The sequence below is a fragment of the Zonotrichia leucophrys genome, unplaced genomic scaffold (assembly GCF_028769735.1).
Source record: "Zonotrichia leucophrys gambelii isolate GWCS_2022_RI unplaced genomic scaffold, RI_Zleu_2.0 Scaffold_49_388800, whole genome shotgun sequence".
NCBI classification, from domain to species: Eukaryota; Metazoa; Chordata; class Aves; order Passeriformes; family Passerellidae; genus Zonotrichia; species Zonotrichia leucophrys.
This window is the reverse complement of record NW_026992254.1, coordinates 147,542-167,769: the sequence shown is the minus strand read 5'-3', so window position 1 is coordinate 167,769 and position 20,228 is coordinate 147,542. Positions and strand designations below refer to the sequence as shown.

Sequence of the window (20,228 nt, the reverse complement as noted above, 5' to 3'; positions counted from 1 at the left end):
GACAGGGGTCCACAGGGGTCCACAGGGGTCACCGTGGGTCACCATGGCTGGGCACTGACCACCATGGGGTCCCTGGGAGGGTATCTGGGGGGTCCAGCTCCATGGGGGTCCCGTGGGGCTCTATGGGGACATTGGGGTCCCTGTGGGGACATTGGGGGGATCCCTTTGGGGACGTTGAGATCCGTGGGGACCATGGGGAAATTGGGGTCCCCATGTGGATCCCTGTGGGGACATTGGGGTCCCCTTTGGGGACATTGGGGTCCCCATGGGGTTCTCTTTGGGGACATTGGGGTCCCTTGGGGGACACTGGGGACATTGGCCACATTGGGGATATTGGAGGGTCCATTTGAGAACATTGAAGTCCCTTTGGGGACATTGTTGGATCCCTTTGGGGACACTTTGGGGATGTTGGGGACATTGGAGGCCCCATGGGGGTTCCTTTGGTGACATTGGGGTCCCTTTGGGGACATTGGGAATATTGGGGTCCCCATGGGGGTCTCTTTGGGGACACTGGGGTCCCCATGGGGATTCCTGTGGGATCTGTGACGACATTGGGCACATCGGAGACATTGAGGTCCTGATGGGATCTCTGTGGTGACATCGGGGGTCCCTTTGGGGACATTGGTGACGTCGGGGTCCCTTTGGTGTCGTTGGGGTCCCGCTGTGTCTCCATCAGGCCCCGCCGCACCCCCGCTCCGCCAGGGGGCGCCCCCGCCTCTCTCCCGTCTCTATGGCGGCCGGGGCCGCTCTGGGCCCCTCTCTATGATCCACTTCCGGTCCGCTCCGGCGGAAGTGACGTCAGCGAGCGGCGGCGGCGGGAGCCGAGCGAGGTGTGGGGGAGGGGCCGGGGGGGCCCGGGAGGGTTTTTGGGGTGGGGGAGGGGCGGGGTGGGGCCGGGGGGTCCCGGGGGGGGCGGGAACGGGCCCGGGGGGTTCCGGCTGAGCTCCGGGACACCGCGCTGTGCCTCGGGGTGATGTCATCGGCACGCCGTGACGTCACTCGGGCTGTCCCTGGCCTCTGGTGACGTCACACGGGCTGTCCTCAGCTTCCGCCGGTGTTCCCATCGGTGTTCTCAGGCCCCGGTGACGTCACACTGGGTGTCCCCAGCCCCGGTGACGTCACACTGGCTCTCCGCAGGCCCCGGTGACGTCACACGGGGGTGTCCCCAGCCCCGGTGACGTCACCACCCCCGTGTCTCTGTCCCCAGGTCCCGCCGGCCTCGCCGCTGTCCCCAGCGCTGTCCCCGTGCGTGTCCCCAGCACCGCCAGCCCCGTGTCCCTCTGTCCCCTCTGTCCCCGCTGTCCCCGCTGTCCCCGCTGTCCCCTCTGTCCCCTCTGTCCCCGCGGTCCCCACCATCTCTGGCTCTTGCCGTGTCCCAGCTGTCCCTGCTATCTCTGTGTCCCCTGTAACCCCACCATCCCCAGTGTCCCCCAAGTCCCCAGTGTCCCCAGTGTCCCCTCTATCCCCAGTGTCTCCTCTGGCTCCAGTGTCTCCCTGTGTCTCTAGTGTCACCTCTGTCCCCTGTGTCCCCTTGTCCCGTGTCCCCTGTCCCCTTCTATCCCCATCATCCCCAGTGTCCCACTGTCCCCTCTAAACCCACCATCCCCCAGAGTCCCCTCTATCCCTGTCTCCCCATTGTCCCCCATCCCCCATTGTCCCCCATTGTCCCCCAGCGTCCCCTATTGTCCCCCATTGTCCCCAGTGTCCCCCATTGTCCCCCATTGTCCCCAGTGTCCCTCTACCCGCAGTGTCCCCTCCATCCTCACCATCTCAGTGTCCCGAGTCCCCACCATCCCCAGCGTCCCTGTGTCCCCTGTGTCCCCTCTATCCCCAGTGTCCCCACCATCCCCTCTATCCCTGTCCCCCCTCTCTCCCCATTGTCCCCCTGTCCCCTCAGTGTCCCCTTTGTCCCTTCTATTCCCAGTGTCCCCTCCATCCCCTCTATCCCCCACTCTCCCCATTGTCCCCCATTGTCCCCCTGTCCCCCTTTGTCCCCCATTGTCCCCCAGTGCCCTCATTGTCCCCCAGTGCCCCAGTGTCCCCAGTGTCCCCTCTATCCCCAGTGTCCCAGTGTCCCCATCATCCCTCTATCCCCATTGTCCCCCATTGTCCCCCATTGTCCCCGTCCCCCAGTGTCCCCCATTGTCCCCCAGTGCCCCAGTGTCCCCAGTGTCCCCTCTGTCCCCACCATCCCCAGTGTCCCAGTGTCCCCACCATCCCCGTGTCCCCTCTAGCCCCTGTTCCCCCTGAGTCCCCAGTGTCCCCTTGGTGTCCCTGTGCACCCTCTGTCCCCGTTGTCTCCCTGTCCCCCAGTGTTCCCCAGTCCCCCATTGTCCCCCTGTCCCCCATTGTCCCCTGTCCCCCATTGTCCCCCTGTCCCCTGTTGTCCCCCTGTCCCCTAGTGCCCCCCTAGTGTCCCCCCCCAGTGTCCCCCCGTGCGCGTGGCCGCCATGCCGGACGCGGTGCACCACATCCACCTGCGCACCTTCAGCCGCTCGCTGCTGCGGGCGCTGGACGGGCAGCGCGCCCGCGGCCGCTTCTGCGACGTGACGGTGCGCGCCCGCGGCGCCTCGCTGCGCGCCCACCGCTGCGTGCTGGCCGCCGGCAGCCCCTTCTTCCACGACAAGCTCAGCCTGGGCCACTCGGCCATCGAGGTGCCGCCCGTGGTGCCCGCGGCCGCCGTGCGCCAGCTGGTGGAGTTCCTGTACAGCGGCAGCCTGGCGGTGCCGCGCTCCGAGGCGCTGCCGCTGCTGACGGCCGCCGCCGTGCTGCGCATCGAGGCCGTCATCGGCGAGTGCGCGCGGATCCTGGCGCAGGCGCGGCCCCTGGCGCCCGCGCTGAGCGCCGAGATGGGCACGGGGATGGGCACGGAGCTGGGCATCGAGGTGGGCACAGAGATGGGCACGGAACTGACCAGAGAACTGACCACGGAGATGGGCACGGAGATGGGCACACCAGTGGCCAGAGAACTGACCACTGAGATGGCTACGGAGATGGGCACTGAGGTGGCCACACTGCTGACACCGGCACTGACCACTGAGATGGGCACGGAGATGGCCACACCACTGTCCACGCCACTGGCAACGCCACTGACCAAGGGACTGACCGCTGAGACGGCCATGGAGATGGGCACTGAGATGGGCACGGAGATGGGCACACTGCTTACCAGAGAACTGACCACGGAGATGGCCAGGGAGATGGCCACACCACTGTCCACACCACTGGCCACTGAGGTGGCCACGGAGATGGGCACGGAGATGGGCACACCACTGACCACAGAACTGACCATGGAGATGGCCACGGAGATTGGTACGGAGATGGCCAAACCACTGTCCAGACCACTGACCACGCCACTGACCCCATCCCTGACCACTGAGCTGGCCACTGAGATGGCCACACCACTGACTGGAGAACTGACCACGGAGATGACCACAGAGCTGGCCAGACCGCTGTCCACACGGCTGTCCACACCATTGTCCACACCACTGAGCCCATCCCTGACCACTGGACTGTCCACACCGCTGCCCACAGAAGTGCCCACGGCGCTGCCCAGCAGCGGGCACAGCCGCAAGCAGCGCCAGCCGCTGCGCCTGCCGCCCGTCCCGCTCAAGGAGGAGCGCCTGGAGGAGGATGAGGACGGCGAGGAGGAGGAGGATGAGGAGGCGGCGGGGGATGAAGGCGCCCCCCGGGCCCCGCTGCTGTCCCTGCCGCGTTTCGGTGCCGCCATCGCCCCTGAGGCGCCGTGGGCGGGGCCCGGAGTGGGCGGGGCCGGGCCCGGGGCGCCGCCCTGGTGGGCGGGGCCGGGAGGGGGCGGGGCTCTCAGGGCCCCCCCGGTGCCCCCCGGAGCCCCCCGGGGCCGGGCCCAGCCCCCGCCCCCGTACCTGTGCGGGCACTGCCAGAAGAGCTTCAGCTCCCGCAAGAACTACAGCAAGCACCTGTTCATCCACTCAGGTGAGCGGGCACGGGCACACCTGGGGACACAGCTGGGGACACACCTGGGGACACAGCTGGGACATGGGGACACACCTGGGGACATGGAGCACACCTGGGGCACCTGGGACATTGGACAACTGGGGACCACCTGGGGACACCTGGAAGTGGGACACACCTGGGGACTGGGGACACACTGGACACACTGGGGACACACCTGGGGACACACCTGGGGACAGCTGGGGACACACCTGGGCATGGGGACACCTGGGGACATGGGCACTCTGGGACACACCTGGGGACACACCGGACATGGGGACACACCTGGGGACAGCTGGGACCACTGGGACATGGGGACACACCTGGACACCTGGGAACACTGGGGACAGGGACACACCTGGGGACACACCTGGGGACCACCTGGGACACACTGGGACATGGGCACTGGGGACACACCTGGGGACACACCTGGGGACACACCTGGGACATGGGGACACACCTGGGGACACACCTGGGGACACACCTGGGACATGGGGCACACCTGGGACACACCTGGGGACACACCTGGGGCTCCTAGGGCCCTGTTTTGGCCCATGTTGACCTGTTCCAATCCATGTTGACCCACATTGACCCGCACTGACCTGGATTGATCCGTGTTGAGCACATTGACCCATTTTGGGTCAGGTTCGTCTGTATTGATCCACGTTGACCCACATTGACCCACTTTGGCCCATGTTGACCCACATGATGCAGTTGACCCATTGTTGCCCACGTTTGACCCAGTTTGCCCATGTTGCCCACATTGACCAGTTTGGCCCTGTTGGCCACATTGATCTGTTTCCCATTGCCATGTTGACCTGTATTGACCCATTTTAGCCCATGTTTACCCACATTAACCCAGTTTGGCCCACGCTGACCTGAGTTGGCCCGTGTTGATCCACATTGACCCACATTGACCTGCATTGATCCGTGTAAGCCTGTATTGACCCACATTGACCCATTTTGGCCCACATTGACCCGTTTTGGTCCATGTTGGCCTACATTGACCCACATTGACCCAGTTTGGCCCACGTTCACCTTTATGGATCCATGTTGACACACATTGACCCAGTTTGGCCCACATTGACCCACTTTGGCCAATGTTGACCCACGTTGACCAACTTTGGCCCACGTTGACCTGCATTGACCTGTATTGATCCATGCTGACCCACATTGACCCACTTTGGCCCATATTGACCCATGTTGACCCACATTGGCCCACTTTGGCCTGTTTTGGCCCACTTTGGTCCATGTTGATCTGTATTGGTGTGTGTTGGCCCATGTTGACCCACATTGACCCACTTTAGCCCATATTGAGCCATGTTAACCCATGTTGACCCACATTGATCTGTTTTGGCCCATTTTGGCCCATGTTTACCCACATTAACCCAGTTTGGCCCACGTTCACCTTTATCGATCCATGTTGACCCACATTGATCCATTTTGGCCCACATTGACCCACATTGGCCCATGTTGACCTGCGTTGATCCAGTTTGGCCCACGTTGACCTGAGTTGGCCCATGTTGATCTACATTGACCCACACTGACCTGTATTGATCCGTGTAAGCCTGTATTGATCCAGATTGACCCACATTGACCCATTTTGGCCCATATTGACCCATTTTGGCCCATATTGACCTGTACTGATCCGTGTTGACCCACGTTGATCCATTCTGGCACGTGTTGGCCCATATTGACCCACATTGACCCATTTTGGCCCATGTTGGCCTACATTGACCCACATTGACCCACTTTGGCCAATGTTGACCCACGTTGACCAACTTTGGCCCACGTGACTGCATGACCTTTGCATGTGACCACATTGACCCACTTTGGCCCATATTGACCCATGCTGACCCACATTGACCCACTTTGGCCAATGTTGACCCACTTTGGCCCACACTGACCCACACTGACCCACATCAATCCCCACTGACCTGTATTGATGTGTGTTGACCCCTATTGATCCCTCTTGATCCACATTGACACACATTGATCCACACTGACCACACTGACCAGTATTGACCACACTGACCAGTACTGACCACACTGACCACACTGACCACACTGACCACACTGACCATATGACCACATACCACAGCTGACCGACACGACCCACATCAGTGCCCACTGGCCGTATGGCGTGTCTGACCCCATTACCTCTCAAGCACTCGTGACCCACACTGACCACACTGACCACACTGACCACACTGACCACACTGACCGCACTGACCACACTGACCCACACTGACCACACTGACCATTCCTCTCCCACAGGTGAGAAGCCGCACCAGTGCCCGGTGTGCCGGCGCTCGTTCTCGCTCCGCGATTACCTGCTCAAGCACATGGTGACCACAGTGACCAGTACTGACCACACTGACCACACTGACCCACACTGACCACACTGACCCCATTGACCACACTGACCACACTGACCCACAGTGACCACACTGACCCCACTGACCACACTGACCCACAGTGACCACACTGACCCCACTGACCACACTGACCACACTGACCCACACTGACCACACTGACCACACTGACCCACACTGACCGCACTGACCACACTGACCACACTGACCCACACTGACCGCACTGACCCACACTGACCACACTGACCACACTGACCCACACTGACCGCACTGACCAGTACTGACCCACACTGACCCACAGTGACCACACTGACCCACAGTGACCACACTGACCAGTACTGACCAGTACTGACCACACTGACCCACACTGACCACACTGACCCGCACTGACCACACTGACCCACACTGACCACACCAACCCACACTGACCACAGTGACCACACTGACCCACACTGACCACACTGACCACACTGACCAGTACTGACCACACTGACCACACTGACCACACTGACCACACTGACCGCACTGACCACACTGACCCACACTGACCACACTGACCACGCTGACCACACTGACCACACTGACCACACTGACCACACTGACCACACTGACCACACTGACCTATTCCTCTCCAAGGTGAGAAGCCGCACATGCCAGGTTTGGCCCGCTCTGACTTTGGGCCCGATTACCTGTCATGCACGTGTGACCTACACTGACACATGGACCACATGACCCACATGACTCATGACCCATTTGGACCACATGACCACATTGACCCACTTGCATGATGACCCACTGACCACACTGACCACGTGACCCATGACCATTCCTCTGCCCACATTGAACCCCAGTTGGCCCATGTGCCGGCTGTCACCCACATTGACCCTGCTCAAGACTGTGACCACTTGGCCACACTGACCACACTGACCCACATCTGACCCACACTGACACATGACCGCTGACCCACTGACACCATTGACCACTTGACCACATTGACCACACTGACCACACTGACCGCATGACCACACTGACCACACTGACCATCACTGACCGACTGACCACACTGACCACACTGACCCACTGACCACACTGACCGACATGACCACACTGACCACACTGACCCACATGACCCACACTGAACCACACTGACCATTCCTCTCCACAGTGACAATGCGCACATGCCGGTGTGCCATGCCTGTTCTCGCTCACGCCATTACTGCCACAGACATGGTATGACCGACACTGACCAACACTGACCACACTGACCGCCACTGACCACACTGACCACACTGACCGTAACCGCACTGACCACACTGACCACACTGACCATACTGACCATACTGACCACACTGACCAGTACAACCCACAGTGACCACTGACCCACACTGACCACACTGACCCACACTGACCACACTGACCAGACTGACCACACTGACCACACTGACCACACTGACCACACTGACCCACACTGACCACACTGACCAGTACTGACCACACTGACCACACTGACCACACTGACCCACACTGACCACACTGACCACACTGACCATTCCTCCCCCCACAGGTGAGAAGCCGCACCAGTGCCCGGTGTGCCGGCGCTCGTTCTCGCTCCGCGATTACCTGCTCAAGCACATGGTGACCACAGTGACCACACTGACCACACTGACCACTGACCATAGACCACACTGACCCATACATGACAACACACTGACCCCACACTGACCACACTGACACACTCTACTGACCACTTGACCATGACCATCCCCCCACAGGTGAGAAGCCGCACCAGTGCCCGGTGTGCCGGCGCTCGTTCTCGCTCCGCGATTACCTGCTCAAGCACATGGTGACCACACTGACCACACTGACCACACTGACCACACTGACCACACTGACCAGTACTGACCACACTGACCCCACTGACCACACTGACCACACTGACCATTCCTCCACATGAACCCACATGACCCTGACCCTCGTTCGCCGCAACTGACCACATGGTACCACACTGACCACACTGACCACACTGACCACACTGACCACACTGACCAGTACTGACCACACTGACCACACTGACCACACTGACCCACACTGACCCACACTGACCACACTGACCACACTGACCACACTGACCACACTGGACCAGCACTGACCCACTGACCAGTACTGACCACACTGACCCCACTGACCACACTGACCACACTGACCCCACTGACCTACTGACCCACTGACCACACTGACCCCACCACTGACCGCACTGACCACACTGACCCACACTGACCACACTGACCAGTACTGACCACACTGACCACACTGACCACACTGACCACTGACCCACACTGACCACACTGACCATTCCTGTTCCCACAGGTGAGAAGCCGCACCAGTGCCCGGTGTGCCGGCGGTCGTTCTCGCTCCGCGATTACCTGCTCAAGCACATGGTGACGCACACGGGCGTGCGCGCCTTCCAGTGCCCCGTGTGCTGCAAGCGCTTCACGCAGAAGAGCTCGCTCAACGTCCACCTGCGCACGCACCGGCCTGGCCGCGGGCTGGGCCGCAGGGACACGGCGGGACAGCACGGCACGGCCGTGGGGACGGTGACAGTGGGGACAGTGGGGACAGTGACAATGGGGACAGCGATGGGGACAGCGATGGGACTGCCACCAGGGACAGCAATGGGGACAGCAGGGACAGCGACAGTGGGGACAGCGATGGGGACACCCATGGGGACAGCGATGGGGACAGCGACAATGGGGACAGCGACAATGGGGACAGCGACAATGGGGACAGCGATGGGGACAGCAACAGGGACAGCAGTGGGGACACCCATGGGAACACCAATGGGGACACCGATGGGGACACCGATGGGACTGCCACCAGGGACAGCAGGGACAGCGACAGTGGGGACAGCGATGGGGACAGCAGCGGGGACAGCAACAATGGGAGACATGGGCAAACAATGGGGGACAGCGGACCAAATGGGGGCAGCGACAATGGGGACAGCGATGGGGACAGCGACAGTGGGGACAGCAACGGGGTCAGCGATGGGACTGCCACCAGGGAGAGCAACAGGGACAGCAATGGGGACAGTGACAATGGGGACAGCGATGGGGACAGCAACAATGGGGACAGCGACAGTGGCAACAGTGACAATGGGGACAGCGATGGGGACAGCGACAGTGGCGACAGTGACAATGGGGACGGTGACAATGGGCACAGCGACAATGGGGACAGCAATGGAGGCACCCATGGGAACACCAATGAGGACACCGATGGGACTGCCACCAGGGACAGCAGTGGGGACAGCGACAATGGGGACAGCGACAATGGGGACAGTGATGGGGACAGCGACAGTGGGGACAGCAATGGGGATGGCGATGGGGACAGCGACGGGGACAGGGACAATGGGGACAGGGACAATGGGGACAGCAATGGGGACACCGATGGGACTGCCACCAGGGACAGCAACGGGGACAGCAGGGACAGCGATGGGGACACCCATGGGAACACCAACGGGGACACCGATGGGACTGCCACCAGGGACAGCAGGGACACCGATGGGGCTGCCACCAGGGACACCGACAGTGGGGACAGCAATGGGGACACACTGCGCGCCGCTCCAGAGGCACATGGCGGCCGCCACGCACCCAGGGACAGGAATGGGGACACAAATGGGACTGCCACCAGGGACAGCAATGGGGACAGCGACAGAGACAGTGGGGACAGCAATGGGACTGGCACCTGGGACACCAATGGGGACAGCAATGGGGACAGCAATGGGACTGGCACCTGGGACACTGACAGCGGGGACAGCAATGGGGACAGCAATGGGGACAGCGGGGACAGCAATGGGGACGCACCACGCGCTGATCCAGAGGCACGCGCCCGCCACGCACCCAGGGACAGCAACGGGGACAGCACTGGGACTGCCACCAGGGACACCAATGGGGACACCACGGACACCGCTGGGGACAGCAAGGACACCACCAGGACTGCCACCAGGGCTGCCACTGGGGACAGCAGGGACACTGGAACTGTCACCAGGGCCACCACTGGGGACACCACCACCAGCAGGGACACTGGGACTGTCACCAGGGCCACCACCTGGTCTGCCACCGGGATTGCCACCAGGGCCACCACTGGGACTGCCACCACAGCTGCCACCTGGGCTGCCACCAGGGCCACTACCTGGGCCATCGCCAGGACCACCATCTGCGATGCCACTGGGGCCACCACCTGGGCCACCACCAGGACTGCCACCAGGGCCACCTGCAGGGCCACCACTGGGATCACCACCAGGGCCACCTGCAGGATCGCCACCAGGGCCACCCCTGAGACTGTCACCAGGACAATCGCCCGGGGTGCCACTGGAGCCACCACTCGGACTGCCACCAGGGCTGCCACCAGCGCCACCACCGGGCTGCCACCAGGGCCACCATCAGGACTGAGACTGCCACCACCAGGGCTGCCACCAGGGCCACCACCACCAACAGGGCCACCACTGGGACTGCCACCACTGGGACTGCCACCACTGGGACTGCCACCAGGGCCACCATCTGGGCCACCACAAGGGTCACCACCAGGGCTGCCACCTGGGATGCCACCAGGGCCACCATCTGGGCTGGTGCTGGGGCCACCATCTAGGACTGCCACCAGGGCCACCACCTGGGATGCCACCAGGGCCACCACCACCACCAGGGCCATCACTGGCACTGCCACCAGGACTGCTACCGGAGCCACCAGGGCGACCACCAGGGCTGCCACCGGGGCCACCACCACCAGCAGGGCCCCTGGGACATCCACCAAGGCCACTCTCCAGGCTGCCACCAGGGCCACCTCTGGGACTGTCACCAGGGCCACTATCTGGGCCAGCAGGGCCATCACTGGGAATGCCACCAGGGCTGCCACTGGGGCCACCAGGGCCACCACTGCCACCAGGGCCAACAGGGCCACCACCAGGAACACCACCAGGGCCACCACCAGGGTTACCAGCGGGGCCACCACCAGGAACATCACCAGGAACATCACCAGGGCCACCAGCAGGAACACCACCATGAACACCAGCAGGAACACCACCAGGGCCACCACCATGAGCATCACCAGAGCCACCACCAGCGCCACCAGCAGGGCCACCAGCAGGAACACCACCATGAGCACCAGCAGGGCCACCAGCAGAACCTGCCCCGGGCCCGTGTCCGGCCGTGGTGGGCGCTGGCCCCACAGCTGAGAAGGGGTCCCAGCCCCTGGTGGGGCCGGCAGGGAGGGCCTGGGCTGAGGGGTGGAGCAGGAGCGTGAGGGCATCTCCAGGGGCTTCTGCAGGGGGTGGGCACTGCCTGGGGACACGAGCAGGGGACAGGGGGACGCCCTGGGGGGCCAGGCAGGACCATGAGCAGGGACAGATCCTGATCTGATGGAGCCCCGGAATGTTCTGGAACTGAGCTGGGCATGGGGATTGCATGCATGGACCATGGGTGGCCATGGAGATGACTGGATGGACACATGGACCATGGGTGGCCATGGAGATGACTGGATGGACACATGGACCATGGGTGGCCATGGAGATGCTTGGGTGGACACACAGACCATGAGTGGCCATGGAGATGATTGGATGGACAGATGGACCATGGGTGGCCATGGAGATGCTTGGATGGACAGATGGACCATGAGTGGCCATGGAGATGATTGGATGGACAGGTGGACCATGGGTGGCCATGGAGATGATTGGATGGACACACGGACCATGAGTGGCCATGGAGATGCTCAGAGGGTTGGACCATGGGGGTGATGATGTCACTGACCTGGTGGGACCCCTGGAATGTTCTGGAACTGTGTGGGAGATGGAGATTGGACAGATGGACCATGGGTGGCCATGGAGATGATTGGATGGAATGGACCATGAGGGTGATGATGTCACTGACCTGGTGGGACACCCAGAATGTTCTAGAACAGGGATTGGATGGATGGACCATGAGTGGCCATGGAGATGATTGGACGGATGGACCATGAGGGTGATGATGTCATTGAGCTGATGGGACACCCAGAATGTTCTAGAACAGGGATTGGATGGATGGACCATGAGTGGCCATGGAGATGATTGGAGGGCTGGACAATGAGGATGAGAATCTGATGGGACCCCCGGAATGTTCTGGAACCTCTTTGGACACAGGGATTGGACGGATGGACCATGAGGGTGATGATGCCATTGAGCTGGTGGGATCCCTGGAATGTTCTAGAACAGGGATGGGACAGATGGACCATGAGTGGCCATGGAGATGCTCAGAGGGCTGGACATTGAGGGTGATGATGTCACTGACCTGGTGGGACCCCCGGAATGTTCTGGAACTTCTTCGGACACAGGGATTGGACAGATGGACCGTGAGTGGCCATGGAGATGATTGGACGGATGGACCGTGAGGATGATGATGCCATTGAGCTGGTGGGACCCTCAGAATGTTCTGGAACTCTGTTGGACACGGATATTGGACAGATGGACTGTGAGTGGCCATGGAGATGATTGGACGGATGGACTGTGAGGGTGATGATGTCATTGAGCTGATGGGACCCCCGGAATGTTCTGGAACTCTGCTGGGCACGGGGATCCAGGGACACCTGAGAGCCCACCCAGGAGCTGGGGAGGGCCAGGATGGACACCTGGGGACACGGGGACCCGCATTGTCCCCTCCTGGGGACACAGGGTCTGTCATTGTCCCCTCCCCACCATGGATGGACACCTGGGGACACGGGGTCTGTCCCTGTCCCCCGATGGTGACAATGACCCCGGGGGTTCAGGGACACTCTTGGTGCTGTTTTTGCTGTTTTTTACATTAAAAGTGACGTCACCTTTGCTGTCACCTGTGGTGTGTCACCTGTGCGGTGTCACCTGTGCGGTGTCACCTGTGCTGTGTCACCTGTGCTGTCACCTGTGCTGTGTCACCTGTGCTGTGTCACTTTTGGTATCACCTGTGCTGTGTCACCTGTGGTGTCACCTGGGCTGTCACTCTTGGTGTCACCTGTGGTGTCACCTGTGCCGTGTCACCTGCTCAGCTCTGTCCCAGTATTCCCAGTGATTCCATTAATCCCCAGTATCTCCCAGTGTTCCCAGTGTTCCCAATAATTCCCAGTGCTCCCAGTAACCCCCAGTGCTCCCAGTATGTCCCACTGTTCCCAGTATCTCCCAGTGCTCCCAGTATCTCCCAGTGCTCCCCAGTAGTCCCAGTAATTCCCAGTAACTCCCAGCAATTGGGGGTAACTGGGAGTTACTGGGAATACTGGGGGTTACTGGGAATACTGGGGGTTACTGGGGATACTGGGAACACTGGGAGATACTGGGGGTTACTGGGATTACATGGTGTTACTGGGAGCACTGGGGTTTACTGGGAATACTGGGAGACACTGGGGCTTACTGGGATTACCTGGGGTTACTGAGAGTACTGGGATTTACTGGGAATACTGGGAGATACTGGGAGAGACTCAGAACACTGGGAGTTAGTGGGAGTTAATGGGGATACTGGGGGATACTGGGGAATAGTGGGGGTTACTGGGAGCACTGGGAACACTGGGGGATACTGGGAGACACTGGGGGTTACTGGGAGTTATTTGGGTTACTGGGAGCCACTGGGAGGTACTGGAGGTTACTGGGAGCATTGGGAGCTACTGGGAGACATTGGGGGTAACTGGGAGTTACTGGGAGGTACTGGGAATTACTGGGGCAGCACATGGGGTTACTGGGAACACTGGGACATACTGGGAGCACTGGGACATACTGGGGACATTGGGGGATACTGGGAGATACTGGGGGTTACTGGGAGCACTGGGGGTTACTGGGAATACTGGGAGATACTGGGAGAGACTCAGAACACTGGGTGTTAGTGGGAGTTAATGGGGATACTGGGAGATACTGGGGAATACTGGGGGTTACTGGGAGCACTGGGAGCTACTGGGAGCACTGGGAATTATTGGGAACACTGGGGGTTACTGGGAGCACTGGGGGTTACTGGGAGCCACTGGGAGATACTGGGGGTTACTGGGAGCACTGGGGGTTATTGGGGGTTGCTGAGGGTTACTGGGAGCTCTGGGAGATCCTGAAGTGCTCCCAGTAACCCCAGCGACACCATTAACCCCCAGTAACTCCCAGTAATTCCCAGTAACTCCCAGTAACCTCCAGTCTCTCCCAGTATTCCCAGTCCCTCCCCATTTCTGCTCCCCATTGGTTCGTCCAGCTGTCAATCACATCCTACGCCCCGCCTCCTCGCAGATCGCTGATGCCGATTGGCCGCTCCGTCCGAGAAGCCCCCGCCTTCCCCAGGGCTCTCCGGCCGCTGATTGGCTCAGCCCCTCCCGCTCTGCGCTCTGATTGGCCCGTTTACCTTCACGCGCCGGAGGCCTCCTCCCGCCCTTTCCTTCCCGCCCTCTCCTCTCCCATTGCTCCCGTGCGCAGTCAATCCCCACTAATCCCCGCCCTCCCGCCCTCCCATTGGTTCTACACAACGTCAATCAGGTATTGCGGGCGCTGATTGGCTGCGGGGCGGCTCGGGGGCGGGAGCAGCACGCCGTGCCCATCGTGAGGGGACGCGGCCGCCATGGCGGCCCCTGAGGTGGCGGCGGCGCTCGGGAGCGGCCCCGGGGCGAGCGGAGCGGAGCTGCCCGAGCCGCTGGGGCTGCTGGAGCTCTGCGGGGCCTGCAGGCAGCGGCTGAGCCCGCAGCGGAAACCGAGGCTGCTGCCGTGCCTGCACTCCGTGTGCCGGGGCTGCATCGGCAGCGAGCATGGGGACAAGAACGGTGAGGGGATACTGGGACATACTAGGGATACTGGGGGATACTGGGAGCACTGGGGGATACTGGGGGATATTGGGAGCACTGGGAACCGAGGCTGCTGCCGTGCCTGCCCTCCGTGTGCCGGGGCTGCATCGGGAGCGAGCATGGGGACAAGAACGGTGAGGGGATACTGGGGGTTAATGGGGATACTGGGGATACTGGGAGAACTGGGGGTTACTGGGAGCACTGGGAGATACTGGGACCACTGAGAGATACTGGGACCACTGAGGGTTTCTGGGAACAGTGGGAGCAGTGGGGGGTTACTGGGAGATACTGGGAATTATGGGACCACTGAGGGTTTCTGGGAACAGTGGGAGCTACTGGGAGCCACTGGGAGCACGTGGAGAGCCTGGGAACACTGGGAATACTGGGAGGTATTGGGGGTCACTGGGAGCATTGGGAGATACTGGGAGAGACTGGGAGCACTGGAAGACATTGGGGGATACTGGGGGTTACTGGGAACACTGGGGGTTACTGGGAACACTCAGGGTCACTGGGAGCTACTGGGAGACCTTGGGGGATACTGGGAGTTATTTGGGTTACTGGGAGATAATGGGAGATAGCAGGAGATACTGGGAGCACTGGGGCTTACTGGGATCGCTGGGATTTACTGGTGGTTACTGGGGATACTGGGAGCACTGGGGGCTGCACCCACAGACGGGAATGGTGAGGGGAAGCTGGGGGGACTGGGAACACTGGGAATATACTGGGAGATACTGGGAGAGACTGGGGATCACTGGAGGTTACTGGGAGATACTGGGAGCACTGGGGGTTACTGGGGATGCTCAGGGGCTTACTGGGAGCACTGGGAGATACTGAGAGATACTGGGGTTTACTGGGAGCACTGGGGCTTACTGGGAGCGCTGGAAGATATTGGAAAGACTGGGGGTTACTGGGAACACTGGGAGATACTGGGAGCACTGGGGGTTACTGGGAACACTGGGAGTCACTGGGAGATACTGGGAGCACTGGGGAGCACTGGGAGATACTGGGAGCACTGAGGTTTACTAGGGGATACTGGGAGCACTGGGAAGTACTGGGGGATACTGGGAGGTAGTAGGGGTACCGTGGGTTACTGGGGATGCTCAGGGCGTTACTGGGAGCACTGGGAGAGCCTGGGAGCTCTTTGAAGAGAGGACACCCTTGTCCCCTCCTTGGGGACACTGTGACCCTGCTGTAACTCTGTCCCCTGTGTGTCCCCTCCCTGTCCCTGTGTGTCCCCTGTGTGTCCCCTCCCTGTCCCTGCGTGTCCCCTGTGTGTCCCTTCCCTGTCCCTGTGTCCCCTGCGTGTCCCCTGTGTGTCCCCTCCCTGTCCCTCCCTGTCCCTGTGTGTCCCCTGCATGTCCCCTGTGTGTCCCCCCCCTGTCCCTGTGTGTCGCCTCCCTGTCCCTGTGTGTCCCCTCCCTGTCCCTGTGTGTCCCCTGCATGTCCCCTGTGTGTCCCCCCCCTGTCCCTGTGTGTCGCCTCCCTGTCCCTGTGTGTCCCCTCCCTGTCCCTGTGTGTCCCCTGTGTGTCCCCTGCGTGTCCCCTCCCTGTCCCTGTGTGTCCCTGTGTGTCCCCTGTGTGTCCCCTCCCTGTCCCTGTGTGTCCCCTGTGTGTCCCCTCCCTGTCCCTGTGTGTCCCCTGTGTGTCCCCTGCGTGTCCCCTGTGTGTCCCCTCAGCGTTCGAGTGCCCCGTGTGCCACCAGCAGTGTCCCCTGGGTGACATCATGGACAACCTGTTCCTGCAGCCCATCGCCAGCAGCCAGGTACGGCCTCATTAACACTAATTAATGCTAATTAACGCTGATTAACCCCCTGGTGGTTAATGAGCTGTCCCTTGTCCCCAGAGCTGCACCAGCTGCGAGGACAACGCCAGCGCCACCAGCTTCTGCCTGGAGTGCTCGGAGCCGCTGTGCGAGACCTGCGTGGGGGCGCACCTGAGGGTCAGGTACACCCGGGAGCACCGGGTGGAACCTTTGAGTGAGTGCCACCTCATTGTCACCTGTGTCACCTCCCTGTGTCACTGTGTCAGCTCCCTGTGTCACTGTGTCACCTCCCTGTGTCACTGTGTCACCCTGTCCCGTCCCCATGGCTGTGTGCCACCTGCGTGGGGGCGCACCTGAGGGTCAGGTACACCCGGGAGCACCGGGTGGAACCTTTGAGTGAGTGCCACCTCATTGTCACCTCATTGTCACCTCCCTGTGTCACTGTGTCACCTCATTGTCACCTCCCTGTGTCACTGTGTCACCTCCCTGTGTCACTGTGTCACCCTGTCCCGTCCCGTCCCCATGGCTGTGTGCCACCTGCGTGGGGGCGCACCTGAGGGTCAGGTACACCCGGGAGCACCGAGTGCAGCCCCTGGGTGAGTGATGGCACCTCAGTGTCACCTCATTGTCACCTGTGTCACCTCCCTGTGTCACTGTCACCCTTGTTCAAGTGTACTTTGTCACATCCTGTCCCTCCCATTCCCCGCTTCCCATTCGGCATTCCCTATTCACATTGCTCCCCATTCCCATTCCAATCCCATTCCATTCCATTCCCTCATTTCATTCCCCCCATTCCCATTCCCCATTCCTCCCATTCTCATTCCATTCCATCATTCTCCCATTCCCATTCCCATTCCCCCATTCCTTCCCATTCCCCATTCCTCCCATTCCCCATTCCCATTCCCCATTCCCATTCCCCCATTCCCATTCCCCATTCCCCATTCCCATTATTCCCATTCCCATTCCCCATTCCCCATTCCCATTCCCATCCATTCCATTCCCCATTCCCATTCCCTCCCATTCCCATTCCCCATTCCCATTCCCATTCCCCATTCCCATTCCCCATTCCCATTCCCCATTCCCATTCCCATTCCCATTCCCCATTCCCATTCCCATTCCCATTCCCCCATTCCCATTCCCATTCCCCATTCCCATTCCCTCATTCCCCCATTCCCCCTTCCCATTCCCTTCCCCCATTCCCATTCCCCATTCCCCATTCCCATTCCCCATTCCCATTCCCCAATTCCCATTCCCATTCCCCCATTCCCATTCCCCCATTCCCATTCCCCATTCCCATTCCCCCATTCCCATTCCCCCATTCCCCATTCCCCATTCCCCCATTCCCATTCCCCCATTCCCCATTCCCGTTCCCATTCCCCCATTTCCCCATTCCCCATTCCCCCATTCCCCATTCCCGTTCCCATTCCTCATTCCATTCCCATTCCCCATTCCCCATTCCCCATTCCCATTCCCCTTTCCCATTCCCATTCCCCCATTCCCCATCCATTCCATTCCCCATTCCCCATTCCCATTCCCATTCTCCATTCCCATCCCATTCCCATCCCCCATTCTCCATTCCATTCCCCATTCCCATTCCCCATTCTCATTCCCATTCCCTTCTTCCCATTCCCATTCCCCCCATTCCCATCCCCATTCCCTTCCCACCCCCCATTCCCATTCCCCATTCCCATTCCCCCATTCCCATTCCCCCATTCCCATTCCCCCATTCCCAGTTGGAATGGGGAAAACTGGGAAATTGGAAATGGGGAATGGGGAATGGGGAAAACTCTGAATGGGGGATGGAAATGGGAATATGGGAGAATGGGAATGGAAACATGCAAAGAAAGGCAATGGGATTTGGAATATGGGAATTGGAATGGGGGAAACTGGGAACATGGCATGGCAGAATGGGAATGGGGGAATCTGGGAACAGAAACGTGGCAGTGGGGAAATGGGAATATGGGAATGGGAAAATTGGGAGAATGGGAAAGGGAACAGGGAAATGGGATTTGGAATGGGAACATGGGAACAAGGGAATGAGAATGGAGATGGGAAAATGGGAATAGAAATGGGGGAATGGGAATGGTGGAAATTGGGAGTGGGGAAATTGGAATGGGAACAGCGATGGAGAAAATTTGGAATGGGGGAAACTGGGAATGAGAACAGGAACATGGGAACAGGGGAATGGGGGAATGGGAATGGGGGAATGGGAATGGGGAATGGGGGATGGGAATGGGGGAATGGGAATGGGGGAAAGGGAATGGGGAATGGGAATGGGAATGGGGGGATGGGAATGGGAATGGGGGAATGGGAATGGGGGAATGGAAATGGGGAATGGGAATGGGGAATGGGGGAATGGGAATGGGGGAATGGGGAATGGGGGAATGGGGATGGGAATGGGGAATGGGGAATAGGAACATGGGAATGGGGGAATGGAAATGGGAATGGGGGAATGGGAATGGGGGAATGGGGGAATGGGAATGGGAATGGGGGAATGGGAATGGGGGAATGGGGAATGGGGGGATGGGAATGGGAACGGGGGAATGGGAATTCCCTTGCTCCTATTCCCAGTTTTCCCCGTTGCTGTTTCTGTTGCCGTTTTTGTTTCCATTCCAGTTTCTCCCATTCCCTCTCTCCCCAGGCTCTCCATCCGATCCCAGCGATCCCGTTGATCCCATGGATCCCAACGATCCCATTGATCCCGGTGATCCGGCCCCGGCGCTGTCCTGGTGCCGCTCGCACCCCCGGCAGCCGCTGTCGCTGTTCTGCAGCTCCTGCGAGAGCCTGACCTGCGGGGAGTGCCACAGGAGAGAGCACCGGCACCACCCGTGAGTCTAATTAACTCTAATTAGTGTTAATTACTGCTAATTAACGTCATTGCTGTTATTGCTGCTGGCACTGAGCCCACCCGTCAGTGTCAGTCACTGTCATTGCTGTCATTGCTGTAATGGGAGTGCCACAGGAGGGAGCACCGGCACCACCCGTGAGTGTTAATTAGCGTTAATTACCCTAATTACTGTCATTAGTGTCATTGCTGTCACTGCTGCTGGCACTGATCCCACCCGTCAGTGTCAGTCACTGTCATTGCTGTCATTGCTGTAAGCGGGAGTGCCACCGGAGGGAGCACCGGCACCACCCGTGAGTGTTAATTGGTGTTAATTAGTGCTAATTAATGCTAATTATTGTCATTGCTGCTGGCACTGACCTCACAGGTGAGTGTTAGTTACTGTCATTGCTGTTATTGCTGTAAGCGGGAGTGCCACAGGAGGGAGCACCACCACCGCCCGTGAGTCTAATTAGTGTTAATTAGTGTTAATTAGTGCTAA

The 20,228-nt window shown here is 60.2% G+C and overlaps 2 protein-coding genes across 2 annotated transcripts in view; both read left to right on the top strand.

Annotated features, from left to right (window-relative positions):
• The first annotated feature begins 787 nt into the window (after positions 1-787).
• ZBTB45 (zinc finger and BTB domain containing 45) lies at positions 788-6,960 on the top strand. Its single transcript, XM_064737352.1, has 3 exons — positions 788-830; positions 1,208-3,951; positions 6,247-6,960. The coding sequence occupies exons 2-3, from the start codon at positions 2,451-2,453 to the stop codon at positions 6,366-6,368; spliced, it is 1,623 nt and encodes a 540-aa protein (XP_064593422.1). The 5' UTR covers positions 788-830; positions 1,208-2,450; the 3' UTR covers positions 6,369-6,960.
• A 7,912-nt stretch (positions 6,961-14,872) lies between these two features.
• The window catches only part of TRIM28 (tripartite motif containing 28), a 25,327-nt gene continuing 19,971 nt past the window's right edge, over positions 14,873-20,228 (top strand). The window contains exons 1-5 of the mRNA XM_064737341.1: positions 14,873-15,119; positions 16,817-16,902; positions 16,984-17,116; positions 19,544-19,730; positions 20,006-20,040. Coding sequence (XP_064593411.1) covers positions 14,921-15,119; positions 16,817-16,902; positions 16,984-17,116; positions 19,544-19,730; positions 20,006-20,040 — 640 coding nt within the window. The 5' untranslated portion in view covers positions 14,873-14,920. The remainder of the gene's footprint in view (positions 15,120-16,816; positions 16,903-16,983; positions 17,117-19,543; positions 19,731-20,005; positions 20,041-20,228) is intronic.